The sequence below is a fragment of the Hemicordylus capensis genome, chromosome 2 (genome assembly GCF_027244095.1).
Source record: "Hemicordylus capensis ecotype Gifberg chromosome 2, rHemCap1.1.pri, whole genome shotgun sequence".
Taxonomy (NCBI): domain Eukaryota; kingdom Metazoa; phylum Chordata; class Lepidosauria; order Squamata; family Cordylidae; genus Hemicordylus; species Hemicordylus capensis.
This window is the reverse complement of record NC_069658.1, coordinates 189,968,645-189,993,136: the sequence shown is the minus strand read 5'-3', so window position 1 is coordinate 189,993,136 and position 24,492 is coordinate 189,968,645. Positions and strand designations below refer to the sequence as shown.

At 47.0% G+C, this 24,492-nt stretch overlaps 2 protein-coding genes across 2 annotated transcripts; both read left to right on the top strand.

The window, feature by feature from the left end:
- The first annotated feature begins 3,151 nt into the window (after positions 1-3,151).
- On the top strand, positions 3,152-4,057 carry LOC128343743 (olfactory receptor 13H1-like). Its single transcript, XM_053293175.1, has one exon. The coding sequence runs from the start codon at positions 3,152-3,154 to the stop codon at positions 4,055-4,057; it is 906 nt and encodes a 301-aa protein (XP_053149150.1).
- Positions 4,058-11,571: 7,514 nt separating this feature from the next.
- On the top strand, positions 11,572-12,504 carry LOC128343742 (olfactory receptor 13H1-like). Its single transcript, XM_053293174.1, has one exon. It carries the CDS (start codon positions 11,572-11,574, stop codon positions 12,502-12,504), a length of 933 nt encoding a protein of 310 aa, XP_053149149.1.
- Positions 12,505-24,492: the final 11,988 nt, after the last annotated feature.

The window sequence follows — 24,492 nt, the reverse complement described above, 5'->3', positions numbered from 1 at the left end:
AAGACTCTGGCCAGAAATATATGAAAAAGTTTCAGTTTTACTGCTAAATAGTCAGATTTAACAGTCTCACCAAGGATACAGGAGTGAGAAGCCCAAATTCCAAAGTCACAATCTCTCTGACAAAAGCTCCAGGCAGATTTGACATGTTGTTTCCAGCAGTTTGTTCAAGGCACAGGCTGCCCGATTTATAGTCAGCAGCCATGTGCACTTAATCAACAATCCTCCCCCGCCAGCTGCCATAGATTCAATCGGCTCCTGCTTTCTCGCCAGCCTGCTACTGAAGTTTTTCCCATCTGTGTTCTCAAGGAGATAGTGGCCGTTCAAACTCTGGCTCAGATCCCGACCCGTCTCTCCAAAGATCACCGTGCCCTGCTGGCCCCTCCTGCACCAAACTCTCACCCTGGCCTGTCTCAATTTACCTCCCCAGTCACATCACCAGCCTGCTCCTCCACAGGCTCTTCCCCACTTTCTAGTAAGTTGCCTGCCTCCCACTCCTTTCCAATGTCCTCAAGTGGTGGCATGACCACCTCTTGCATTTGGGCTTCTCAGAGGCATCTCAGAGGCATGTGCACCGTGATATGAAGATGAATCAATTCAATTTGAATAGGATCAATTTGAATGAGTCAACGATGCATCAAATTGCCATTGACCTCAATGGTGATTCTAGAGGAGAAATTGAATTGACCCATATTCAATTTCAATAGATTTGTTGATTCAAACTGCTATTTTGTTTGCACATTCCACTGCTTTTCTGTGGGGAGAGCCGGTCTACCAACTGGGTTTAATGGGTAGACCTGCTCTCTGAGATAACCTAATGGACAGGACGCTTGGGCCTGATCCATTAGGGATGTTCTTATGTTCTTAACGTTCTAGGGCTAGGTCAATAGGTCAAGATAACACTCCAGAGGCTACAAGATGACTTAAGGTTAAGGAAAAGGGAGGAGGAATTCTGTACCCTAGAAAAAGTTAAAAGGAAAGTAGCTGATTAGGGTTAATTCAGTCCCACAGAGCTCTATTTCAATAGTGCAAGATAAGAATGCAGTTAAACAATGGCAATGTATACATTGCCTTCATTATCATCATCAGTAGACGACTTATTCCTTTAACTTGTTCTTTTAAAAAACTGACTAAAGCCCAATGAATTGATTAAAAAGAGAGTGTGGTTAAAGAGGGACTAAGAAGAAGGTGTCAACTAAATGCCAGTGGGAATAATTTCAGCTGCTTGAAACTCACTGATCAGGAGACCTTAGTGACTTGGTAATGCATAGCTCCCACTCCTAATCAATGGTTTCCTTTTCATTGTGTTTTTCCCCCCTGACAGCTGTAGCGCATAGCATGTCTGTACTGGTGTCCAATTTCTGAAACAGCCTCCCACATGGTTACTGAAAGGTTATTAAAAACGCAATGATCTGTAAAGGGAATAGGATAAGGGGAAAAGAATAGGGATGTGCACAAAACTGGCTTGGCCTGTTTGGTTCAAATTTGAACCCAATTCAAACCAGGGTGGGTAGGTCTGGTTTTGGTCCCCTGCCCCAGTTCAGTTCAAATTTGAACCCAACTCGAACCGGTTCTCATAGTTTCTACAAAGAGTATAATGGGAACTCGAACTGGCCTGTTATTGCCTGTGCAGAGCACCTGGGGCACAAAATTGGGGTGGGGTAGTAGGCACCCAGGGTTGCCTACCACCCACTGAACCCCAAAGCAATTGGACAGTCCTGCGATTTTTAATGATCTTTTGAAGATTTTTCTAATTTTTGCATTTTTTCCACAAGGAATAATGGAGATTTGAGGATGCCCCATATGCTCCCCAATGCAATGAAAATGAATTTCTCCCGCAATCAAAAATATAGAACAGTGTGTGTCCTAATGAACTCTGTGTGACCTCAGAGTTCACAAGTGGGGGGGGATAAAAAACTATTCATTGCATTGAGACAGGCTAAAATCTTAAAATATAGATATATTTAAAAACCATGAGCCCCACCAGCTTGGGGCTGCTGGAGGGAGTTTTGGCACAAGGTGCCTTGCCCTCAAACCCATTTTAGTGCTCAGGAACCCTCCAGGGGGCAGTTGGGGCATCCTCAAATCCCCATTATTCCCTAGGAGGAAATGCAAAAAATTGAAAACTCTTCAAAAAAATTCATTAAAAATTGTAGGAGAGTCCAATTGCTTTGGGGTTCAGTGGGTGAACCCCAACCCAGTTTTGGAGGATCAAACCTTTGAACTGGTTAGAACTGGTTTGAATAGAACCAGGCTCTGTTGGTTTGAACCCGGACTGGCATTGCCAATTCAATGCCCTGTTTGGTTCAAGTTCAAACCTCCAAACTGAACCGGTTCAGATATGAAGCAGTTTGAATTTGAACCTGTTTGCACATCCCTAAACAGAACAGTGGCCTACAGAGTTAAAGAAATATTTCAGTTGATATTTATAAGAAAGAAATGCAGTTTTCGTGAGTTTAGAAGCAGTGTGTGACCCTTCACATTTTCATTCCAATGCATTCGAAAGCATTGGAAATCACAGTCCTCCAAATGGGTAATGTTTTCACCAAATTACAATATGTGTCTGGAAGCGGAATGATACTTGCTGGGTGACTCTGGGCCAGTCACTTCTCTCTCAGGCTAACCTACTTCACAGGGTTGTTGTGAGGAGAAACTCAAGTATGTAGTACACTGCTCTGGGCTCCTTGGAGGAAAAGCGAGGTATAAATGTAAATAATAATAATAATAATAATAATAATAATAATAATAATAATAATAATAATAGAATATGAATTAAATGAACAGTTATAAAAGATACTATAGCTATTTCATCACAGCTAGTTTAACACCTAGTCCCAGAGTTAACCAAATTAGAACTTGTAGATTTTGATAACTTCAATCCAATACTGAATGAGCTGTACTTACACCTCACTGATATCAATGAGCCTTAACTGTCCACTTCATTGGATCAAGAAATCTCAGTGCCTTATTCTGTCTTGGATGTTGGCCATTGTATTTTTAATAAACGGTGGTGGGGACTTCTTTCAGAATGGATTCCAGGAAAGCAGCAAGGATACCCAACATTTCTGTATTGCCGCTAAACGTTTCCTTCTTTCTTCCCTGCAGGAGAGACAGGACACAGAATGTAATGGGAGCTTCAAATGAGACAATAGTAATGGAGTTCATCTTAATTGGGTTATCTAAACACCCCAGAGCTCAGACAGTATTCTTTGGTTTCCTCTTTGTGGCCTACCTCATCAGTCTTCTTGGCAATGGCCTCATCATAATATTGAGTATTGCTGACGCACGGCTTCATACCCCCATGTATTTCTTTCTCTGTGTCCTCTCCTTGATAGACTTAATCCTCACCAGCAATACAGTTCCTGAGGTCTTGACCAACTGCTTCATTCACAGGCCCACGATTTCCTTTTCCAGATGTCTGATCCAGATGTATGTTGGACTATTACTTGTCTCAACAGAATGCATCCTCCTTGCTGTCATGGCATATGATCGCTTTGCAGCTATATGCCAGCCTCTACACTACATGCAGATCATGAGCTGGAGATTTTGCATTTGTCTAGTGGCTGTATCTGTGGCCTTTCCTTGCCTGACAACCCTCATCAATACACTGTTGCGGCCTACCGATTTCTGTGGCCAACATATCATCAACCATTTTGCATGTGAGCTGGAGACATTCCTTAAACTGGCCTGCTCTGACACATATACTGCTGAGCTCTTCTTGTATGTTTCCAGTCTCTTTCTCCTAATACCTCCATTTGGTTTCATCGTTGTGACATATGGACGCATAGGTCTAGCTGTATTGCACATGCACTCGACACAGGGTCGCAAGAAGGCTTTCTCCACCTGTAGCTCTCACCTTGCTGTGGTCAGTATCTTTTATGGCACAATCATGATCATGTACTTGAAGCCCCAAGAGAAATCTGTTTCTGACAAGGATAAAGTCATATCTGTAGCATATGGGGCACTGACTCCCATGCTCAACCCTCTGATCTACAGCTTGAGAAATAGAGATGTGAAGGGGGCTTTCTGGAAACTGATTGGGAGGAAAAGATCTGAATAAAGAGTGGTGCCACTCCACTTACTATGGGTGTAGTATGGGTAGCCATTCCATAGTGGGCAATTATCAATAGCCATTTGCTTCCCACAAGTCATTTCTATGTTGAAGAAACCTGTACTGTACTCATGTAGTGAAAATTAATATTCAAAATTAAATTCCCTTTTTAACCAATTCTGGTAAAATATGATAAGACAATTTTAACAACATGGCAAAGAAGGACAAATATCTTCACAAGGGATCACAAGTATCCAAGAAGTAAGACCAGCTTGCTGCTGAAAGTGAAAGGATAGGGTGATTGATTGGAATGAATTAATACAGTACTGGTTACATGATTTGGGGGAGTCTGAGGAGAGACTCACTAGGTCCCCCTTATCCTGGCCACGTATCCTGGCTGAAGTGGGGTACATGGAACTCTCTTGCACTACTTGCAGCCCAGCCTTCTTGAGTCCAGTTTGAAAAGTCAGAATAGTGACCATGTGGAGGCTGTGTGCCCCTTGCTATTCTTGGGTCCAGATAAATGGCCCACATTGCCACATTTTAGAGCTTGAAGTGACAATATGATATGATATGATACGATGTGCTGAAGGCTTTGTCATGCTTGAAAGAAGTTTCGAAGAGCAACACAGGGACTCAACCCTTAAACTCTAGAAAACCGTTGGCTAAGTTTTGCTATCAGATAACACATGTATTAGTATTTTTCATGCCCCTTTAAAAGTTTTTTTTTTTTTAATCAGGTATATGCTGAAGCTTTTAAAAACTTGTTAATGTTTTACAAGTTTTGATGTTTTTAAGTTTTGTTACATTTTTATGTGTTTTTATTTGTATGTGGTGTGTTGGTTTGTTTTGTAGTAACCCAGAAAACACTTGTTATGGGGTGGCTATATAAGTAACATTTTTAATAACATCATCATCATCATCATCATCATCATCCTGTGTTGTTTTGAAAGAATCCATCCTGTATGCTTGAGTAAATAGCCTCTGAAGTAGGGGTGTGCACAAAACCACCTGGCCCGGTTCAGTTTGAGTTTGAACTCAAACCACACCGGGCAAGTTTGGTTTTGGTCTCCTTCCAACCCTCTCACTGTTTGGTTCAGTTCGGGGGTGGGGGGATTCGACAACATTTTTTTAAAAATCCTTTTTTTAAAAAAACGTTCCCCCTCCGGGGGTGGGTGAGAGTAGGGATTTTATTTCTTTTATTTATTTATTCGATTTTTATACCGCCCTTCCGAAATGGCTCAGGGCAGTTTACAATTAAAAAACAGAAACCATTAAAACCAATAACAATTAAAACAGAAATATAAATATAGACACCATTTTAAAAAAATCTTTAAAAAACAATTAAACTATCAGAACAATTAAAACCCTGAAAACCAGGTTAACATTAAAACAATTAAAACTAACTAAAAAGCCTGAAAGGCCAGGTCAAACAGATGGGTTTTAAGGGCTCTCTTGAAGGTCAATAAGGAATTAAGATTACGAATTTCTGCTGGGATTGCATTCCAAGCCTGGGAGCAGCTACAGAGAAGGCCTGCCTCTGAGTCGCCACCAAACGAACCGGTGGTAACTGGAGACGGACCTCCTCAGATGACCTTAACGTGCAGTGCGGATCATGTAAAAGAAGGCGCTCTCTAAGATATCTCGGACCCAAGCCATTCAGGACTTTAAAGGTAATTACCAGCACTTTGTATTTTGCCTGGAAACATATCAACAGCCAGTGTAACTGTTTCAAAACAGGCATAATATGGTCTCTCTGGGTTGCCCCAGAGACCAATCTGGCTGCCGCATTCTGAACTAACTGAAGTTTCCGGACTACATACAAAGGCAGCCGCACATAGAGCGCATTGCAATAGTCAAACTGGGAGGTTACCAGCTGATGCACCACTGTTTTGAGGTCATCCTCTTCAAGGAACGGGCGCAGCTGTCGAATCAGCCGAAGCTGATAGAAAGCACTCCTGGCCATGGCCTCCACCTGAGATAGCAGGGTGAGGCCTGGGTCCAGGAGTACACCCAAGCTGCACACCTGCTCCTTCTGGGGGAGTGTAACCCCATCCAGCACAGGAAGATCTAACTCACCCCTCATATTCTGAGCCCCCACAATGAGCACCTCCGTCTTGCTTGGATTCAGCCTCAATTTGTTATCCCCCATCCAACCCATTATTGCCTGTAGGCAGGCATTTAGAGAATGAGTGCCATTTCCTGAAGAAGGAAGGGAGAAGTAGATTTGGGTGTCATCAGCATACTGATAACAACCAGCACCAAACCTCCTGATGACCTCACCCAGTGGTTTCATGTAGATGCTAAAAAGCATTGGTGACAGAATGGAGCCCTGAGGGACTCCATATAACAGCACCTGTTTTGAGGAGCAACTGTCACCAAGCTCCACCATCTGGAATCTACCCGAGAGATAGGAACGTAACCACTGCAAAGCAGTGCCCCCTATCCCCAACTCCCCCAGGCAATCCAGAAGGATACCATGGTTGATGGTATCGAACGCCACCGAGAGATCCAGAAGAACCAGCAGAGTCACACTCCCTCTGTCGATTCCCTGGTAAAGGTCATCCATCAGGCCAACCAAGGGATATGCACAAAACCAGCTTGGCCTGTTGGGTTCTAATTCAAACCAGCTTTGAACCAGGGTTTGGTTTTGGTTTTGGTTTTGCTTGAACCCTCCTCCCTGGTTTGGTTCTAATTCAAACCCAATTTGAACCAGTTCTAAAAGGTATTACCGTACATAGGGTATAATGGGTACTCAAACTGACCCATTATTCCTCATGTAAAGCACTTAGGGGCACATACCGGGATGGGTGGTAGGCATCCAGGGGTCCCCCAATGAATAGGAGTCCCTCCCCCATTCATATAAGTAGATCAGTGTGTGACCTGACCTACTGACTTTAATTGCTGTGAATTCAGAGTTCAAAGTAATTAAGGTCACACAGTGTTTGTTGCATTAGAACAGGCTATAATCTTTTAAATATATATATATATATTTAAAAAACCGTGAACCCTACCGACTTAGGGCTGCCTGGGGAGCATTGTGGCCATACCTGCCATGCCCCCAAACCCAATGTGGGGTGCCCAGGCAACCCCCAAAGGAGGGGATGGGGCTGCCTCAAACCCCATTATTCCCTATGGCAGAAATGCAAAAATTGGAAAAATCTTTTTTAAAAAAATCTAAAATTGAAGGAGTGTCCAATTGCGGGTTTGATGGGTGGTAGGTACGCCTGGGTGCCTACCACCCACCCTGGGTTTGTGCCCCGAGGTGCTCTGCATAGAGAATAATGGGCCCATTTGAGTCCCCATTATACCCTATGGAAAAATCTACACACACACACCCCAAAAAACATTAAAAATCATAGGAGTGTCTGATTGCTTTGGGGTTTGGGTGGTAGTTGGCACCCATGTGTGCCTACCACCCAACCCAGTTTTGGAGTATCAAACCAGCTCAAACTAGTTTGAACCAGTTCAAATAGAACCAGGCTGTTTTTTCGAACTCAGACCGACATTGCCAAGTCAATGCCCTGTTTGATTCAGGTTTGAACCTTAGAACAGAACCAGTTTGAATTTGAACCTGTTTGCACATCCCAAACGGGGGGCTTCTCCAAGGTGATGGGAGGTCCATGGAGGTTCCTCCTCCCCCCCACACTGGCCTTCCTTTCCCTAAACATTGCTCAGTTTGGGCATCTTTGGCCTTTTCCAGGCTTATTCCCTGGTGCGGTGGCCATTTTGGAGGCCACCACACCTGCACAGTGGGACCCTGCATGAGAACTCTCTGAGAAGCAGCCATGGTGCTAATAAGGCAAAATTAAGATATGGCTGGACAAGAATTCTTCTACTGGAGTTAGATCTTTCTAACATTGTTTAGAAGCAACATCATTTCCCAAAGGGAGATAATCCTCCAGGACTAATTTGCTTGCATGCAGAAGTCTCTAGAGCTGCCTCTTCCTTATACTTGTTGCAGATCTATTTGGGAGCATCATCTAACAGTATTTGCCCACAGAGCTTCGCTTCTGGTTAGCTTTTCCACAAGACTATTCTAATTAATATATGTACCCTTTATATCCATGAGATGAGGTGGCTTCAAGTGTGCTCCCCTGTTGTGGGACATAGAAAATAGCAACCACCTAAACTGATCATAACATATCCAATCAAGCTTGAACAAAGCCCAAATTCTTTTGCACTGCCCAGCTGTTGCTTTGGAAGTTCTTTTGTACCAGTCAGTCCCATGATACACTACTTCAGGATTGACTTCCTATAATGCCTGGGGTCAGGATAGATTCAGTCGCTACCTGGCCTAGATTTCACATTGTCAGGCTGTTTTGTTATCTGTAAACATTCTCCTTCTGGCAATTCCTGTCAAACACATGCCCATCTAGGAAAGACTGCCGAGCTCTGTACCACAGGAAAACATCAGGATTCATTGGTGAGTTCTAAATCTAAAGGGATGATTTGCTGTTTCCAAAAAATCAATGTGGGAGGGAGGAATTAGTTTTATTTTTTACTGAGATCATTCTTGTCTCATATTCCCCCAACCTTATAATTTTCTGCTCACCACTTGGTGCTAGGAGAGTCTTTGTGTGTGTGTGTGTGTGTGTGTGTGTGTGTGTGTGTGTGTGTGTGTATACACACTTTCAGCTGTACTATTGGCTGTACTAACAATTAGAGGGGAAATGGTGCCACCAATGGTGTCAGGCAAATGTAGACATAAGGCGGTTCTAGACTGGCAGCTCCTTTGTCTGCAGACTGAATTTCCTGATTTCCTTTTTAAAGTATGACTATCTCTCCACAAAAGACTGATCATTATGAAGGAATGTAGAAATCCTGGACTTTATCATTGTATTGATTTTACAGTGAAATGTCCTCAAACAAAGTAAGAATGATTCCTGCTAATGATTCCTGTTGTTCCTCAGGATGCAAAAGGGCCAAGGACGCCCCTTGAAATGGTCTCCATAAGTGTTTCAGTAATAATGTAAGACACCTAAGGTTAGTTTTAGACTTCTGTAGGAAACAAACAGCTGGCAGTATGGATGGAGTTTGTGAGGAAAAACGATTAGTCTTCTGGCCAGTGTGTGGGACTGTCCAGTCTTTGCCATCTTTTTGATGAGACATTTCTTGCTGGGAAGAAGGAAAACAAGCCCCAGCAATGGTTGGTCTACTGTCCAATAGAGAGATGGTCCCGTGCCTTGTTCCTTATGTAGCCTGAGAGTAACTGATAGTTCTGAAGGAGTTCTGCCTGGAAGGGACTGATGTGCAAACTACTAGAAATGGTCAGGATTACCCCATTACATGGGTCGGCTATACTGCCATCAAACAGACTTTCGGCCCACCATATGGCTGCTCAGTACTAGGTGGGGTACTGAGTGCAGGAGACAAAGGAGACTAAACTCCTTATTTTAGCTATGAAACAAGTACTGGAGTGGCTAAACATTATTAAGGTTGGCTGGCATAAACTAAAATACACACACCCACACCCATACAATAGTGTTTCTTCATAGGGGCACCTATGGAATCTTACATAGACTTACTCCATAGTAAACCTGTGTTCACTGGGATGAACTAACGCAGGGCGTTTGTAGGTTGTGATGTTTAAGCACCACCAGTGAAATTAATGATGCTCTTTACATAAAGCGTTTTATGAGTCCAAGCGAACAAGCCTCAGTCCTGGGCATGTTTTTTCAGAAGAAAGTCCAGCAGAATTGATTGGGAATTCTAAGTAAGTGTGACTGGATTTTAAGCATAGTGTTTGGAATCGCTAAACTGGCCCACCCTTCCCCAAATGTTTCTCTTAAGAAATGTCTAATGTTCTTCTAGAAAAACAGCTGAGGAGTGTTCATCACTTTCCTTCAAGAGGAGGACTCAAATGTAGATTACTGAGTGGGCTAGGCGTTGAATCAATTCCACACAGGCTCACTATTTTTTAGTAACATACAAAAATGGTAGGTGGCCATCAGTCTATTAAGGGAAAACATCCAAAGTAAGGTAATACTTTATTGGGACCAACTAAAATGTCACAAGCAAACACTGAAGTTATCTTTTTCAGGCCAGGGGCGTAACTATAATAGGGCAAGGGGAGACAGTTGTCTGGAGGGCCACTGCCTTGTGGGCCCCCCCAGAGGCAATTCACATGACTGACTCCCCCAGCCGTGCACCTGCCCCAGCTTCCTTCAGTTGTATTCATCCTCCGAAATTGAACAATTTACAAAACCTTTTTTAAAAACAATTTAGGATGATGTTCTGTTGTGGCACATAGGTTATGTATATATAAATTTTACTATGCTTTTTGTTACCACTATTCAGCCTCATTTAAGATTTCTTTACTTCATGAGCTGAGCTTCAGTGAAGCGGGGCCCATTTTAAAATCTTGTCTCTGGGCCCACTCCAACCTTACTACGCCCCTGTTTCAGGCTGAATGTTAAAGAGAGGCAAGGACAAGCCCCAAATCCTGGTGTTAGGCTTGAAATGGCATACAGGAGATAAAGACTGATAGGGTTTAAGTCGGGTGGGGTTGTCTGCCTTGAAAGAACACTGGGGTTTTTTGTTGGGGTTTTTTGTGCTGCACTTAGATTAAACTAACTGCTAGATTTTACATTAAAGTGGGGTGGGGCAGCTACTTTTTTTCTTTGTCCCAGTGGCCCCCATCTACAGGGGTGTAGCAAGGTTGGAGTGGGCCCAGATACAAGATTTTAAAATGGCACCCCCCCCCTCACTGAAGCTCAGCTCATGAAGTAAAGAAATCTTAAATGAGGGTGAATAGTGGTAACAAAAACCATAGTAATTTTTAAATATATATATATATATATATATATATATATATATATATATATATATATATATAATATATATATATATACCCATGTGCCACAATAGAACATCATCCTAAATTTTTTTTTAAGGTTTTTAAAATTGTGGACGATGCAAGTCATTTAATGGTACTAGAGAAAGACATGCTGTTCTGGTAGCTCCAGGTCTTAACACTCACATCAATTTTGAAGGATGCATACAACTGAAGGAAGCCCGGGCGGGTGCACGGCTGGGGGACTCAGTCATGTGACTTGCCTCTGGGGGGACCCCCAAGGCAGTGGGCCCCCAGTCAACTGTCTCCTCTTGCCCTATTATAGTTACGCCCCTGCCCATCTACTAAGATCTGTTCTGCACCTAGTAGAAGGTGAAGGAGAGGAAGGCAGCAAGGGTCCCATTTTAAAATCTTGTCTCTGGGCCCACTCAAACCTTGGTACACCCCTGGCTCTTCTCACACTCCTTGCAAAGCTTGCAAGAAGCATGAGAAGTTGGGATGACTGGATATCTGCCTTGCTATCCTTTCCCCACCTAGTTTCAAAGCTTGCAAGGGTTGGTTTTGAAAGAAAACCATCCCCCACCAGGGGCATGGGGCAAGGCAGCATCTGGTGCCTCACCTCAGGTGCTGCAATAACCTTGGGCTACCCCTACCCTTGTTTATGCTCATATCTATGCTCAGTCTATCTGTTGTGTTGCCTTTTGCAGGCAGGCACGCCTCACCAACAATGGATAATATGAACAACAGGACCTTTCAATTTGTACTGGTGGGGCTGTCCCAGTACCCTCAAGCCCAAGCTGGCTTCTTCTGGTTCCTGCTAGTCATCTACATGGTAACTTTGATCGGAAACGGGCTGATTGTCATGTTGGTGGTGATTGACCCTGCCCTGCACACCCCCATGTACTTCTTCCTTTGCAATCACTCATTCATTGATATCTGCTATTCATCTTGCAGTATCCCACAAATGATGGCCAACTCTCTGGTCCGAAGACCCGTGATTTCTTTTAGCCGATGTTTGCTTCAGATGTACATAAGCCTATTCCTTGGAATGACAGAGTTCCTGCTCCTGGCCATGATGGCATATGACCGATTTGTGGCCATTTGTAGCCCCCTGCATTACACTCTTATCATAAGCTGGCAGATTTGTGTTCAGCTGGTGGCCACGTCTTGGAGTACTGCTTTTCTGCTGACTCTGGTACATGGGTCACTAGTACAAAACATGGAATTCTGTGGCCACAATGTGATGAACCATTTCACATGTGAGCTTCAAGGATTCATCAAACTGGCCTGCTCTGATACCCGCCTCAACAAGATCATAAGGTTTGTCATCAGCTTTTCTGTCATGGTGGTGCCATTTACCTTCATCCTGGTAACATATGGTCGTATTGGCCTGGCCATCCTGCACATTCGGTCAGCTCAAGGCTGGGGCAAAGCCACATCCACTTGCAGCTCTCATTTAGCTGTGGTTGGGATCTTCTATGGCACAGCTATGGCTATTTACTTGAGGCCCCAGGGCAAAGCCTCCTCTGGTCACGACAAGCTGATTGCCATATTCTATGGAGCTGTCACCCCCATGCTCAATCCCCTTATCTACAGTCTTAGGAACAGAGATATAAGGGGAGCCCTGCAGAGGACAGTCAGAATAAAGGTCAAAGCATAAAACTGTATTATGGTGCCAAGTTTAATTTTAATAAGAGTACAGTGGAGCCCACATCTTTTGCAATGTATAGTGTACACTGCAATGTTCTATAGAGATTAGAAGAGCCAGGTTCACTTATCTGCTGGCATTGATTGATTGACTGATGGATTGATTTGATTTGATTTTTATCCCATAGTCTCAGAGCAGCTTTCGGCATTATTCTTTTAAGTAGTCCTGTTCCCAAGGGCTCACAGTCTTAGAAATAACATGTTCTTCTCTGAGGGGAGGGGGCCAGATGTCAGTAGGTCCTCCTCAGGCCAATAGGAGGGGCCTCGCTGCTTTACCTCACCCTCTGCTGCAGCCTGATGGAAATGGCTGCAGGTGGGACACAGTTGATACAGAGATCATTGGGAAGCTATAGACAAATGGTCTTTCTCAGTTTAGCCTAATTCACAGGGTTAATACTGTTAATAGATCTATTCCAGAATGCTTAGCTGGACACTGAGCCATTTTTGGAAGGGCGGTATAGAAATCAATCAATCATTCAATCACTCCAACTACACTTTTGGTCTAGCGTGGGGAATTAGCTTGACCTGAGGGGAGCAGGCTATTACATTATCAAATTGTGCAAAGTTTTGGTCTGGAAATAATGAAGAGGCAGAAATACAACACAACAGATTTATTTAGGGATAAAACTGGGGTACAGAAAAGTAAAAATTGGTTAGGCAAGTCCATAAAATCTTAACTCGCAATCTCAATAAGAATCTCACTAAGAGGAATTTTGCTTAAGGTCCAAATTATCACTAAATCAGCTTAAGGCGTGCCGTAGAAAGGGCTAAAATGCAGAAATGAGGAGGAAAGAAAAGGGGTAAGGAAATTTAGAGGGATGGAAAGTTAGTACCACCTAGCCTGATCTGTTGGCACGTTTGGTGCACTTTCAGGTAGGCAAACGGGCAGGTCTCCTTTCCAGAACAAAGCAGAAAAGGGAAGAAAAGAGGCAACTGGAGTAGAGTTACCACTCACGAGCTTGAGAACCATTATGGTGAGAGTCCCATGCAGATCCTGAGGCCATATGGCTGGGCCAGGGGTACATGTTGTCAGATTCATGCTCCCTTTCTGGAGGGGCAGAAACTCGTGTTGAGCAATTAAATTCATATTTACATGAATTGGTCAAGTGTGGGTGTGATCCTAAGGCACAAAAGGCTGGGATGGCTTAGAAGAGGATGCATGTAGATCTGAATGGGTGAACTTAAAAGCTTATCTCTGAGTAGGATGTCTCCAGGTGCAGAGATATCTTTTCCATTTAATAAACATTGCCAATTCATTAAATTGTTGATGAGTTACTGTACAAGGATTAGCAAAGCTATCCCTTTTGTAAAAGGGAGATTCTTACTTCTCTCAGAAACTGTCTTTAACTTGCGGTCTACTTTGCTAGCTTCCATCTCTTTGATGTAGGCAAAGAGAGGTTTGGGGGGAATGACTCCCTCCAGTCTTTGTTATTGTGACTTCGGGGTACATTGCCCCATGTGTTGCTTCTGCTAAGCAACCCATTATAAAGTTTGCATGATATGAGTATGTGCAGAGTTTGTGATTCCACAAACTCAGGTATCCAAAATTGCAGCTGTGAGCCCACAGTTCCAAGCATATGATGGGGTGCTTTTGCTAACCAAAAGTAAAGCTGTTTTGGTGATAATAGTCATAACACCATCTTTCTTGGGCTTTTGAGATAGCGCAGCCAAGACTTTTCCCCCTTCAGATTCTCCTTTGAAGAAGATTCTAGAAGAGCAGAGGTGTTCGTCATATCAAACAAGCCAAAGAGATTTGTGGAGCCCTGAAGTCTAATTATTTTATTGTCACATGATGTGTGTGAAAGTCTGTGTCTGTGTGTGTCTCTGTGGGAAACTCCAGGTGTATAAGATGAGATAGGCAGTACATCTTGCTAACAGAGAATAAACCAGAATACTAAAAAGTGAGGTGTGGGGGAAGTCAAATGGCCAACCTCTTTTCAGATCAGTATATATAAACCATTCGCTCAGCCCAGAGCTGGCCCCTTCAGGATTTTCTCTGTCCCTCCTCCTTTCTTTTCTTAATAAAGTTGTGGCATGTTTAAAATTCCTACTTGGCTCCCAGCCAGAACAGCCTGGCAAGCTTCCCCAAACCAAGTTGGGTACCAACCTGGGAGGGGCTGGAATACTTGAAGGCCCAGAAAATGTGGGAGTAGCTGCAGATCAATACTCTCGCAGGAGCCGCTGCTCTGCCAGCACCTGCCAAGAAATCAATGATGAAAAACCCAGCAACGGGCTGGCACAAACAACAGTTAACGTACATAGCGTAAGAACTCTCCAGACCTCCAACGTCCGATCCTCCTGATCTCATCGTCCTGGAAAACCAGGCGACTGGCAGTCATATCAGCACCTATGCGAAAAGAATGCAGAGTAAACTGATGCCCTGGTTCCCCTAGCAACAAGAGGGCTTCTTCAAGACTAACCAGAGCTGGTACTGAGACAAGGGTTCCCCATCTGCATGCACGAGTTAGCACCAGGCAGCATTAGGCTGCAACTCAACATAATGCCATAGTGCACTAACGGGGCACACCCTGCGCATCAATGGTGGAGGTCAATTGAATGATGTGCCCCTCCCCTTCTGATCAGTTTTAGAGGAACCTAACAGCAACTGCACCCCTCCAGCTGTAAAAGAGAGGTCAGCAAATACTGATCCCTGACCACTTGAACACTGCAGGGAAGGACCCCACTGGGGTGGAAAGCCCCCTCAAAGGACACTAATCACACTGCCCAAAACAATGCCACTACCCAGGGAGAGCTACACAAGGTCTGAAGCTGTCCCAACATGGCAGTAACCAGTTCTAAAGCTATCGGCCGTCTCTGATCTTGCCCTCTAGGTAGCCCCTGGTACCAGCCCTGCAGCATACACCTCATCCTACAGTCCCCGGTATTGTCAAAAACACCTCTTGCCTGTACCTCAATGGACAGCACTGTCACATAGCCACCCAGTGTAGACACCGCTCCACCAAAAGAGTGCAGGCGCACCAGGAATTGCATTAGGTGTTCAACAGGGACAAGCCCGGAAGTACCCCTGGGCCCCACACCTGTGAAGGAGCAGCCCACAGGGGATTGGAACCCCAGGCCCCAAAAGGACATAGCAGCCAGGGATATATGGGCCACTGGCCAGTACCATCCTTGGGTGTGTGTGTTGTGTTCACCTGCTGAAGGCAGCATCAGTTGCTTCAGAGGAACTGGGTTTGCTGGTACAGTTACTGCCGGCACTGTTGTCACTAGCGCTGGGTACAGGCATCATAAGAACATAAGAACAGCCCTGCTGGAACAGCCCAAGGCCCATCTAGTCCAGTATCCTGTTTCACACAGTGGCCCACCAGATGCCGCTGGAAGCCACAGGCAGGAGTTGAGGGCATGCCTTTTCTCCTGCTGTCACTTCCCTGCAACTGGGACTCAGGCATCCTGCTTTTGAGGCTAGAGGTAGTCTTCAGTCCTCCAACTAGTAGCTGTTGATAGACCTCTCCTCCATGAAGTTATCCAAACCCCTCTTAAAGCCATCCAGGTTGTTGGCTGTCACCACATCTCGTGGCAGAGAATTCCAGAAGTTGATTATGCGTTGTGTGAAAAAATACTTCCGTTAGTTGGTCCTAGATTTTCTGGCAATCAATTTCATGGGATGACCCCTGGTTCTAGTGTTATGTGAGAGGGAGAAGAATTTCTCTCTATCCACCTTCTCCACACCATGCATGATTTTATAGACCTCTATCATGACTCCCTGCAGCCATCCTGAATCTGTAACCCCCCAGCCGCAGTATTCCACATGCCCTGCGAGCCGCAAATAACCCTGGACTCTCTTGTCAGAGTCCCTCCATCCCGAGGGGCCACCCAAGCACACACTGGCTACTAGGGATGTGCATTTTGTTGTTCTGTGCCCGAAGCAACAAATTTTGGGTGATTCGGCGCCGAGCCGAATCACCCCCGAGGACCCCTGAAATTTTCTGTGCCCGACCCGAATCACCCCGATTTCGGGGGGGGGGAATTCGGGTGATTCAGACCTCCGTGGGCATGCAAGCAGCCTCCATTTTGTGACAGCAGACTTGCCTTCTTCTTCCCCCTCCATTTTCATTCTGACAGCTCTTTGAATTTCCCGCCTTTTTTCCTCCATTGACTTCAATGCAAAAATTTCTTCCCATTCACCTCCATTGAAAACAAAAGTTCCTACCTGCAGAGGAAAATGACCATATAAGGTTTTGATAGTAAATCACACCCTCCCATTGGCCAGGTAGAGGTGGAGGAAGGGTCAAGGGTGGGGGTGATTTTTGGAGGGCTTTGCAGGAGGGTATTTAAGGGGCCGCCAGTAGCCATTTTCTTCCTTTCTGCTGCCTTGCGTGGGAGAAGAGACAAAAGAGAGAGCTCTGCTGCCTTGCTTACTCAGCCTTGCCTCCATTTTGATTTTGGATTTTTGTGGGTGCTGTTTTTCTGCATTTACGCCAGTGACTTGTTGGTTGGTTTTCTGCTTTATTTCAGCAATTTTTTAAAGAAAGAGAGAAGAGGGGGAAATTTTTTTTAAAGAAACCTCTGCCTTGCAGAGGCAAACCTCTGCTCATTTTTTAATCCTTGTTGGGGCTAGAAGAGGGGGAGAATTTATTTTTTTAAGGAAACCTCTTCCTTGCAGGGGCAAACCTCTTTTCAATTTTTAATCCTTTTTTGGGAACAGAAGAGGGTGAGGTGTTTTTTTTTTTTCTTTCCAAGAAACCTCTGCCTTGCAGAGGCGAACCTCTGCTCATTTTTTAATCCTTGTTGGGGCTAGAAGAGGGGGAGATTTTTTTTTTTTAAGGAAACCTCTTCCTTGCAGAGCAAACCTCTTCTCATTTTTTAATCCTTTTTGGGGAAGAGAAGAGGAATAGATTTTAGAATTTTTAAAAAAACATCTGCCTGGCTGCAAGCATCGCCAGCCTGCAGCCCTTGGTGGAAAAGGAGGGTTTTTTTTCTCCTTTTAAATCCCCCCACCCTGTTTTTTGCCAAAAAACTTCTTTGGCAAATTTTTCCTGCGGAGAGTCACTGCTGCCTGTCCCTGCCTGCCTGCCTGCCTGCCTGCCTGCACTCCAGGCCCGCCTGTGTGACCACCAGACCAGACCCTCAGAGGTGGATGACAGAGACCCTGAGTTGGAGAAGCCTACACCTGAATGAGATTGGCCCAGCCATTTATATTTTACACACGCACACACCACACAACAGACACACACAGACACATGCACGTCACACACGGCTTTCTAATCTGTAGTCTTCCGTTCCTTTAACTGTGTGTTTGGGGTTTATTATTTTTTCCCTGTTTTAAGGTTTTGGGGGTTTTAACTATAAGTTTTGTGATAGTTGTAAGATTGGGTTTTAAATAAATAGTGTTTTAAATAAATAGGGTTTTAAATAACTAGGGTTTAGTGTGTGTAGCCTTCCCCGGTAGCTAGCTATTTTAGGAGGTTCAACAACTGTAGAGTAGACTGTAAGAGTAGCCTGGCCTAGTAGTGCTGCAACTTTATATTTCTGTTGCTGCTTTCGTGTTTTTTGCAAAAATATTTTTTAAGGGCCTAGTCTGCCCACAGTTACTTTTCCATCTTGTTTGCCTGTGAAATTGACACAGAGATAATTTTTTGAAACATTTTTGTAACTGTGTGTTACTTTCAGACCACAGAGAGAGTAACTTCCCCTGTGGGTTGAGTGCATTCGATACATTAGTAACAAGTTACTTGCAACAACTTCTCCAGTCCATTCAAAGTGACCACAGTCAGAGAAAGATATATAACTAAACTTACTTTCACTTCTACTGACTAAGTGCACTGCACACTGTGTGCGCAAGGCTCCAGCCTTAAATAACTCCTCCACGCCCTGCACCTGTGCACAGCAGCTGAGCTAATATTTTAATTTTTATATTTTTTTGTTGCACAGCCTGCTTTTGTTGTATCGCGCATCAAGTAACTCTTCTGACTGAGATCTTGCAGCAACAGCATTTGTGCCAACAACAAGCCTTAAGCAAGGAGGCATTGTAAAGTCACCGCAGCACATCCACTGTTTTTCTGGCCCTCTAGTATACCTGCCCCCTGAGAAAACTACACCCCTTCTTCACATTTAAATTTTTTTAAAAAAGTTTTTAAAAGCAATGGTTGGGAGGACAGCAGGAAAAGGGAGGGCGCAAGTAAGCGGGAGGCTTGGCTTCCCTACAGCTGGTCATGGCAGGGGGCGGCCAGAGGGGCCTACTCCCCAAGTCACCCCCAGCCCTGCTTCGGCGCGCAGGCTTGACTTCTTCTCGAGTCAGCCTGGCCCTATGCCAGGGCCTGCGGCTGGGCAGAATTTAGGGGGGGGGTCCCAGATTGCCAGGGAAGAAGATCTTCCTGTGGCAGCTGAGGAGGTGGTGCTGATGGAGGAGATTGGCAGTCCAGCCAGATCCACCTTGCGGACCCCCCAAACGGTCACTATGGGGGGTGGGGGGGCCTCAGTCTGGCATCTGAGGAGGCTCAGGAGGAGGGGAGATCTTCTCCTGCCCCTGGGCCTTCCCAGGCCAGCTCTGAGGGCGTTGGTGGTGGTATGCCCGAGAAGGAACCAGCAAAAGTTCCACCAACAAAGTGACCTCGTGTCGCTGGGGAGTCTGGCAGTGTGGTCTGGGCTCACTTTGAGCTTAGCCCTGGTGATCCCACCCATGCTGTGTGCACCCACTGCAAGGCACTGGTCAGCAGAGGCAAGGACCCTATGCACTTCACAACCTCGGGGCTGTGGTCGCACATGCGTCGGCGGCACCCAGGTGTGGAGACCTCTGCTGGCACTGGCAGTAGGCCCAGTGCCTCACCAGGTAGCAGAAGCATTAGTGACAGCAGCAGCAAGCGGCCAGCGGCTCCTGCCCACAGGCAGGAAAAGCTAACCGATCATCAGTGGGTGCAATCTCTTGGAAAGCGGTCTGATTGTCCAAAGCCTCATCTCGTGACCCGGGCCATTGGTGAGATGATCGCTCTTGATGACCAGCCATTCTCCATTGTCGACAATATCGGCTTCCGGTGTCTGCTCCAGCTGCTTTCTCCGGAGTACAAGATCCCCTCAAGGACCACTTTCAGCAGGAGGGTGGTCCCCTCCCTGTACCATGCATGCAGGGGGGCCGTGTTGGTCAAGCTGCGTGCAGCTGGGCCAAACACCAGTGTGCATTTCACTGCGGATATCTGGACTAGCCGCAGTGGGCTGCACACTGCCTTCATGTCCCTGACAGCACATTGGTGGGGGCATGGGGGTGAGGGGACATCTGGTGCTGCTGGTGCTGTATCTAGCTCCTCCCATGCATGCATGCCTTCTTGGGCAGTGTTGCATGTGGAGGCGATGGACACAGACCACAGGTCAGATGACTTGGCTGCCGTCATGGACCGACAGGTGGGGGCGTGGCTGGCCAGGGAGCCAACCCTCCGCCGAGGCTCCATGGTGACGGACAACGCAGCCAACATCACCAAGGCTGCTAGGCAGGTTTACGGTGTGAACATCGCTTGCGCTGCGCACACCTTGAACCTGGTAGTGAAGGATGCGCTTGGCCTCAAGGAGGCGTCGAAGGCCAAGCTGGAGCACCAGCGTGTGCGTGGGTCTAGTTCAGGTCAGGATCCTGCTGCTCCCGTGGCCGCCCTTGTGGAGCGTTGCTGCAAGCTGGCGGGCCACTTCCACCAGAGTGAAAAGGCAAGGCGCCAGCTCAAGGCCAGGCAGATCGAGCTGGGCCTGCCTGAACACCTAATCCCCCAGGATGTTCCTACCCGGTGGAACTCCACTTTTCTCTTGCTCCGGCGCATGCATGAGCAAGAGGGAGCACTCAACAGTCTGGGGACGCGTGGTTGCTTGGATCTGTGCAAGTCTCTCTATGATAACTGGCCAGTGATCCGCGAGCTGGTCTTAGTACTAGAGCCGTTCTATTCTGCTACGAACGACTTGTGTACTCAGACCTCCACGCTGAGCCAGGCTTTGCCCACTGCTATTCTCCTGGAGAAGGCAATGAGCGATCTCCAGACCACTCTGACCACTGGGGTTGCGATTGCCCTGGCAGATCGGTTGAGGACTGGGGTAGCTGACCGGCTCAAGAAACCATGGGCCGCATCTGCATGGCATGTCCTGGCATGCATTTGTGACCCAAGGCTGAAGGGCAGCGCTGTGCCTCCTGGCGAGCTGCCCAAGTGGAGGGACCTCCTGGTCGAACACGTGATGCGTGAAGAGGACAGGAGGCTAGGGATAGGTGATGCAGCAGACGGCCAGGAGGAGGGGTCTTGGTTGCAGCCTGGCACTGCGCATCCCACCCCCAGCAGCAGCAGCAGCAGCAGCAGCAGCACTGCTACCACCCCCACTTCTTCCCAGTCCAGCGGCGTGGTTTCTCCGGCTGGGCAGAGCAGCCAGTGCGACCTCAAACCACCACCCGGTGGCTCAGGGGCTATGCCAGTCTCATGCTGGGGAGACGGGAGGAGCCTGTCCCTCACCCCAGCCGTGCTGAGCAGACTGTTCTGCAGTACCTGGAGGAGGCGATGGAAGACGTGGAGAGTGAGCCGTTCCCCTTTTGGGCAACGCGTCGCAAAGTCTGGCTGGACTTGGCGGCCGTTGCTGTCCAGTTTCTCTCTTGCCCGCCAACCAGCGTCTCGAGCGAGAGGTTGTTCTCCATGGCCGGGGACATGGTGACTCCTCAGCGCTCATGCCTGGATGCTGAGTTGGTTGAGCAGCTCATCTTCTTGAAGGCCAACCTCCCCCTGCTGGGCTACCCCGAACTGGCCGTGGAGGGCGATTGACTTGCGTCACCCCCCCATGCAGCGCCTCCCACACCATGGCAGTTCATCCCGACCAGAAGATGTGTCACAGTCCATCCCTCTAAGACCACCCTGCCACTAAGACCTGCCCCTTAGTGCTGCTGGCACATCCAGACACGCATGCATACACAGGCACCGCTGCACTGTCAGCCTGGGATGGTGGACTGCCAAGCGAGTGCTCCCAGCATGAGGGAGGGGTTACCACAGATGTGGCAGAGAGAGACTACAACTCCCATTTCCCACTGTCTCGTTGGCTGGCCACCATCGAGACTAGGGACAATTGGAGCTGTAGTCGCTGTCTCTGCAGAAGAAATCTGTGGTGCCCCCCCCCCCCCGATGCTGGGAGCACCCACTTGCCCAGTGCTGAAGGCTGGGCTGTAGGGCAGCACACCATCCATCCACAACCTCAGAGACAGGCTGCTGCGTGTGCGTGGGGGGGGGGCACAGTCAGGATTGGAAGAGACATCCCGGGGGGAGGGTAGTGCCTCTGCGCAATGGCGTGTGCCTACTGGCGAGGGGGGCACACACTGAGAGGGCTTGCTGCTAATTGCTAGCTTTTGCTTGCCTTCTAAAGCTGTCATTGATTTCTCCAATGAACAATTGCATTTTGAAGCTGAAATCTAAAAAACGTCTGTCTGGTGCGCTTCTCAATGTAAATGTGCTTATTTCTGATTTTGGATTGCTGGTCTGGCCTGGTGTTCTTTCTTAATCTTCATGCTCTCCTCTGTTCAAATCCAAAAATGTGGTTCGGCTTGTCTACTGAGCTATAGGTTGTCGCCGCCGCCGCTGAGTGAGATGGGCTGCTCTGCTGCTGCCTGCTTTTTCTGGCCACGATGAGAGTAGTACTACTGCTGTGCCTGAAGCGGCAGCACACACACACACATACACCCCCTTACCCTCCCCTCCCCCCAAAAAGCTGTGTCGCCAATGATGAGCTTGATGCTGGTGCAGCCCTCACACAAATGTCTGTCTCACGCAGACAGAGAGAGTACACATTGCAACCTGAGGCGGCACAGCCAGTTTTTCAGCCCTAACCCTCTTGCAGACTTGCAGAGTGAGTGAGCACACCCGCACACACACAGGGAATAAAGGCATATTACTAGTCTAGACTCTAGACTAGTGGTGATGTTGTGTATCATGTGATTGCACACAGTCTTTCTCCCCGGTACCTGCGGTATGCATTGGTATGCAATCCAAAAAAGCCTGCCAATTCTAGCTTGCTTTGTTGCAGAGACCTCTTCGTGGTGTGTGGTGTTGTTGTGTGGTGTGGTCTGGTGTGGTGTGGTCGGGTGGGGCCTGGGAAAGGACAGGACAGGTGCAATTCACTGTGCCTGTACGTGTGTGGGGGAATATACAGTATTATGTTTTCAAATGAAGATCGGGTCATGTTTGAGAGTTGATTGACAGCATTTTATTTGATGATTACATAGATACATAGATACATACATAGATGCAGCGATCACATGCCACAGAGTCAGACAGGCTGCGGAGAAGAAATGTCCAGAAACATGCGTGCTGCCATTCTCTGTGTGGGCGCTAGGAGGGGGCAACATGCCAAGCCTTGCTGCTCCACTTGCGGAGTGTTGTTGTTTTGCGTGCGTCCTCCACATCCTATGCGTGTTCCTGGCTGCGCCTCTCTGTTTACTGTGGTGGGCAAAAAAAAGTTTGGATGAGGTTCAGGGCAGGGCACTGTTGTTGGACTTAGAGTGGGATATGGGGCAGAAGAGTGGGGTGGGGTGGTATCTCCTAATGGGAGGAGGCTGCCACCCCAATTACAGGGGGATGGGGCAGAGGGCTGATTGTTTGTGAATTTCTGAGGTGTTTGTGTCTTTGGGGCAGATTGGGGGGGCAGAAAGTGGGATCTGGGGCAGAAGAGTGGGGTGGGGTGGTAGTGCCTAATGGGTGTAGGCTGCCACCCCAATTTCGGGGGGATTGGACAAAGGGCTGATTTTTGGTGAATTTCTGAGGTTTTTGTGTCTTTGGGGCAGATTGGGGGGCAGAAAGTGGATCTGCCCCAAAAGAGTGGGGTGGGGTGGTAGTGCCTAATGGGTGTTGGCTGCCACCCCAATTTCGGGGGGATTGGACAAAGGGCAGATTTTTTGTGAATTTCTGAGGTTTCTCTTCATAAGGTGCATCGGATTGATTCATTCATCAATCATAATCATCATACTCAACCCTAAATGACCCCACACTCTCACTTTTTCACACTTTACTATGAGTATGATGAGTATGGGAATGAATCAATCTACTAGCACACTGCACCCAAGAAAAACCTCATAAATTCACAAAAAATCAGCCCTTTGTCCAATCCCACTGAAATTGGGGTGGCAGCCTACACCCATTAGGCACTACCACACCACACCACACCACTCTTTTGGGGCAGATCCACTTTCTGCCCCCCCAATCTGCCCCAAAGACACAACACAAAAACTTCAGAAATTCACCAAAAATCAGCCCTTTGTCCAATCCCCCTGAAATTGGGGTGGCAGCCTACACCCATTGGGCGCTACCACACCACACCACTCTTTTGGGGCAGATCCACTTTCTGCCCCCCCAATCTGCCCCAAAGACACAAAAACTTCAGAAATTCACCAAAAATCAGCCCTTTGTCCAATCCCCCTGAAATTGGGGTGGCAGCCTACACCCATTGGGCGCTACCACACCACACCACTCTTTTGGGGCATATCCACTTTCTGCCCCCCCAATCTGCCCCAAAGACACAAAAACTTCAGAAATTCACAAAAAATCAGCCCTTTGTCCAATCCCCCTGAAATTGGGGTGGTAGCCTACACCCATTAGGCACTACCACCCTACCCCACTCTTTGGGGGCATATCCACTTTCTGCCCCCAATCTGCCCCAAAGACACAAAAATTTTAAAAAATCCCCAAAAATCAGCCCTTTGTCCGATCCCCCCGAAATTGGGGTGGTAGCCTCCACCCATTAGGCACTACCACCCCACCCCACTCTTTTGGCCCCAGTCCCATTTTGCTGATCTGAATCGATTCAGATTCGGATTAAATCCGAATCCGAAATGAATCGGGGGTGATTTGGGTCAGCGAAATTTGGGCACAGAACAGAACAGGGGTGATTCGGTTCAGGTCCCAAACCAAATCACCAAAAACCTGAAATGCACACCCCTACTGGCTACCGCCCACCAAAACAATTGCTGCTGCTCTGTCCCACACTG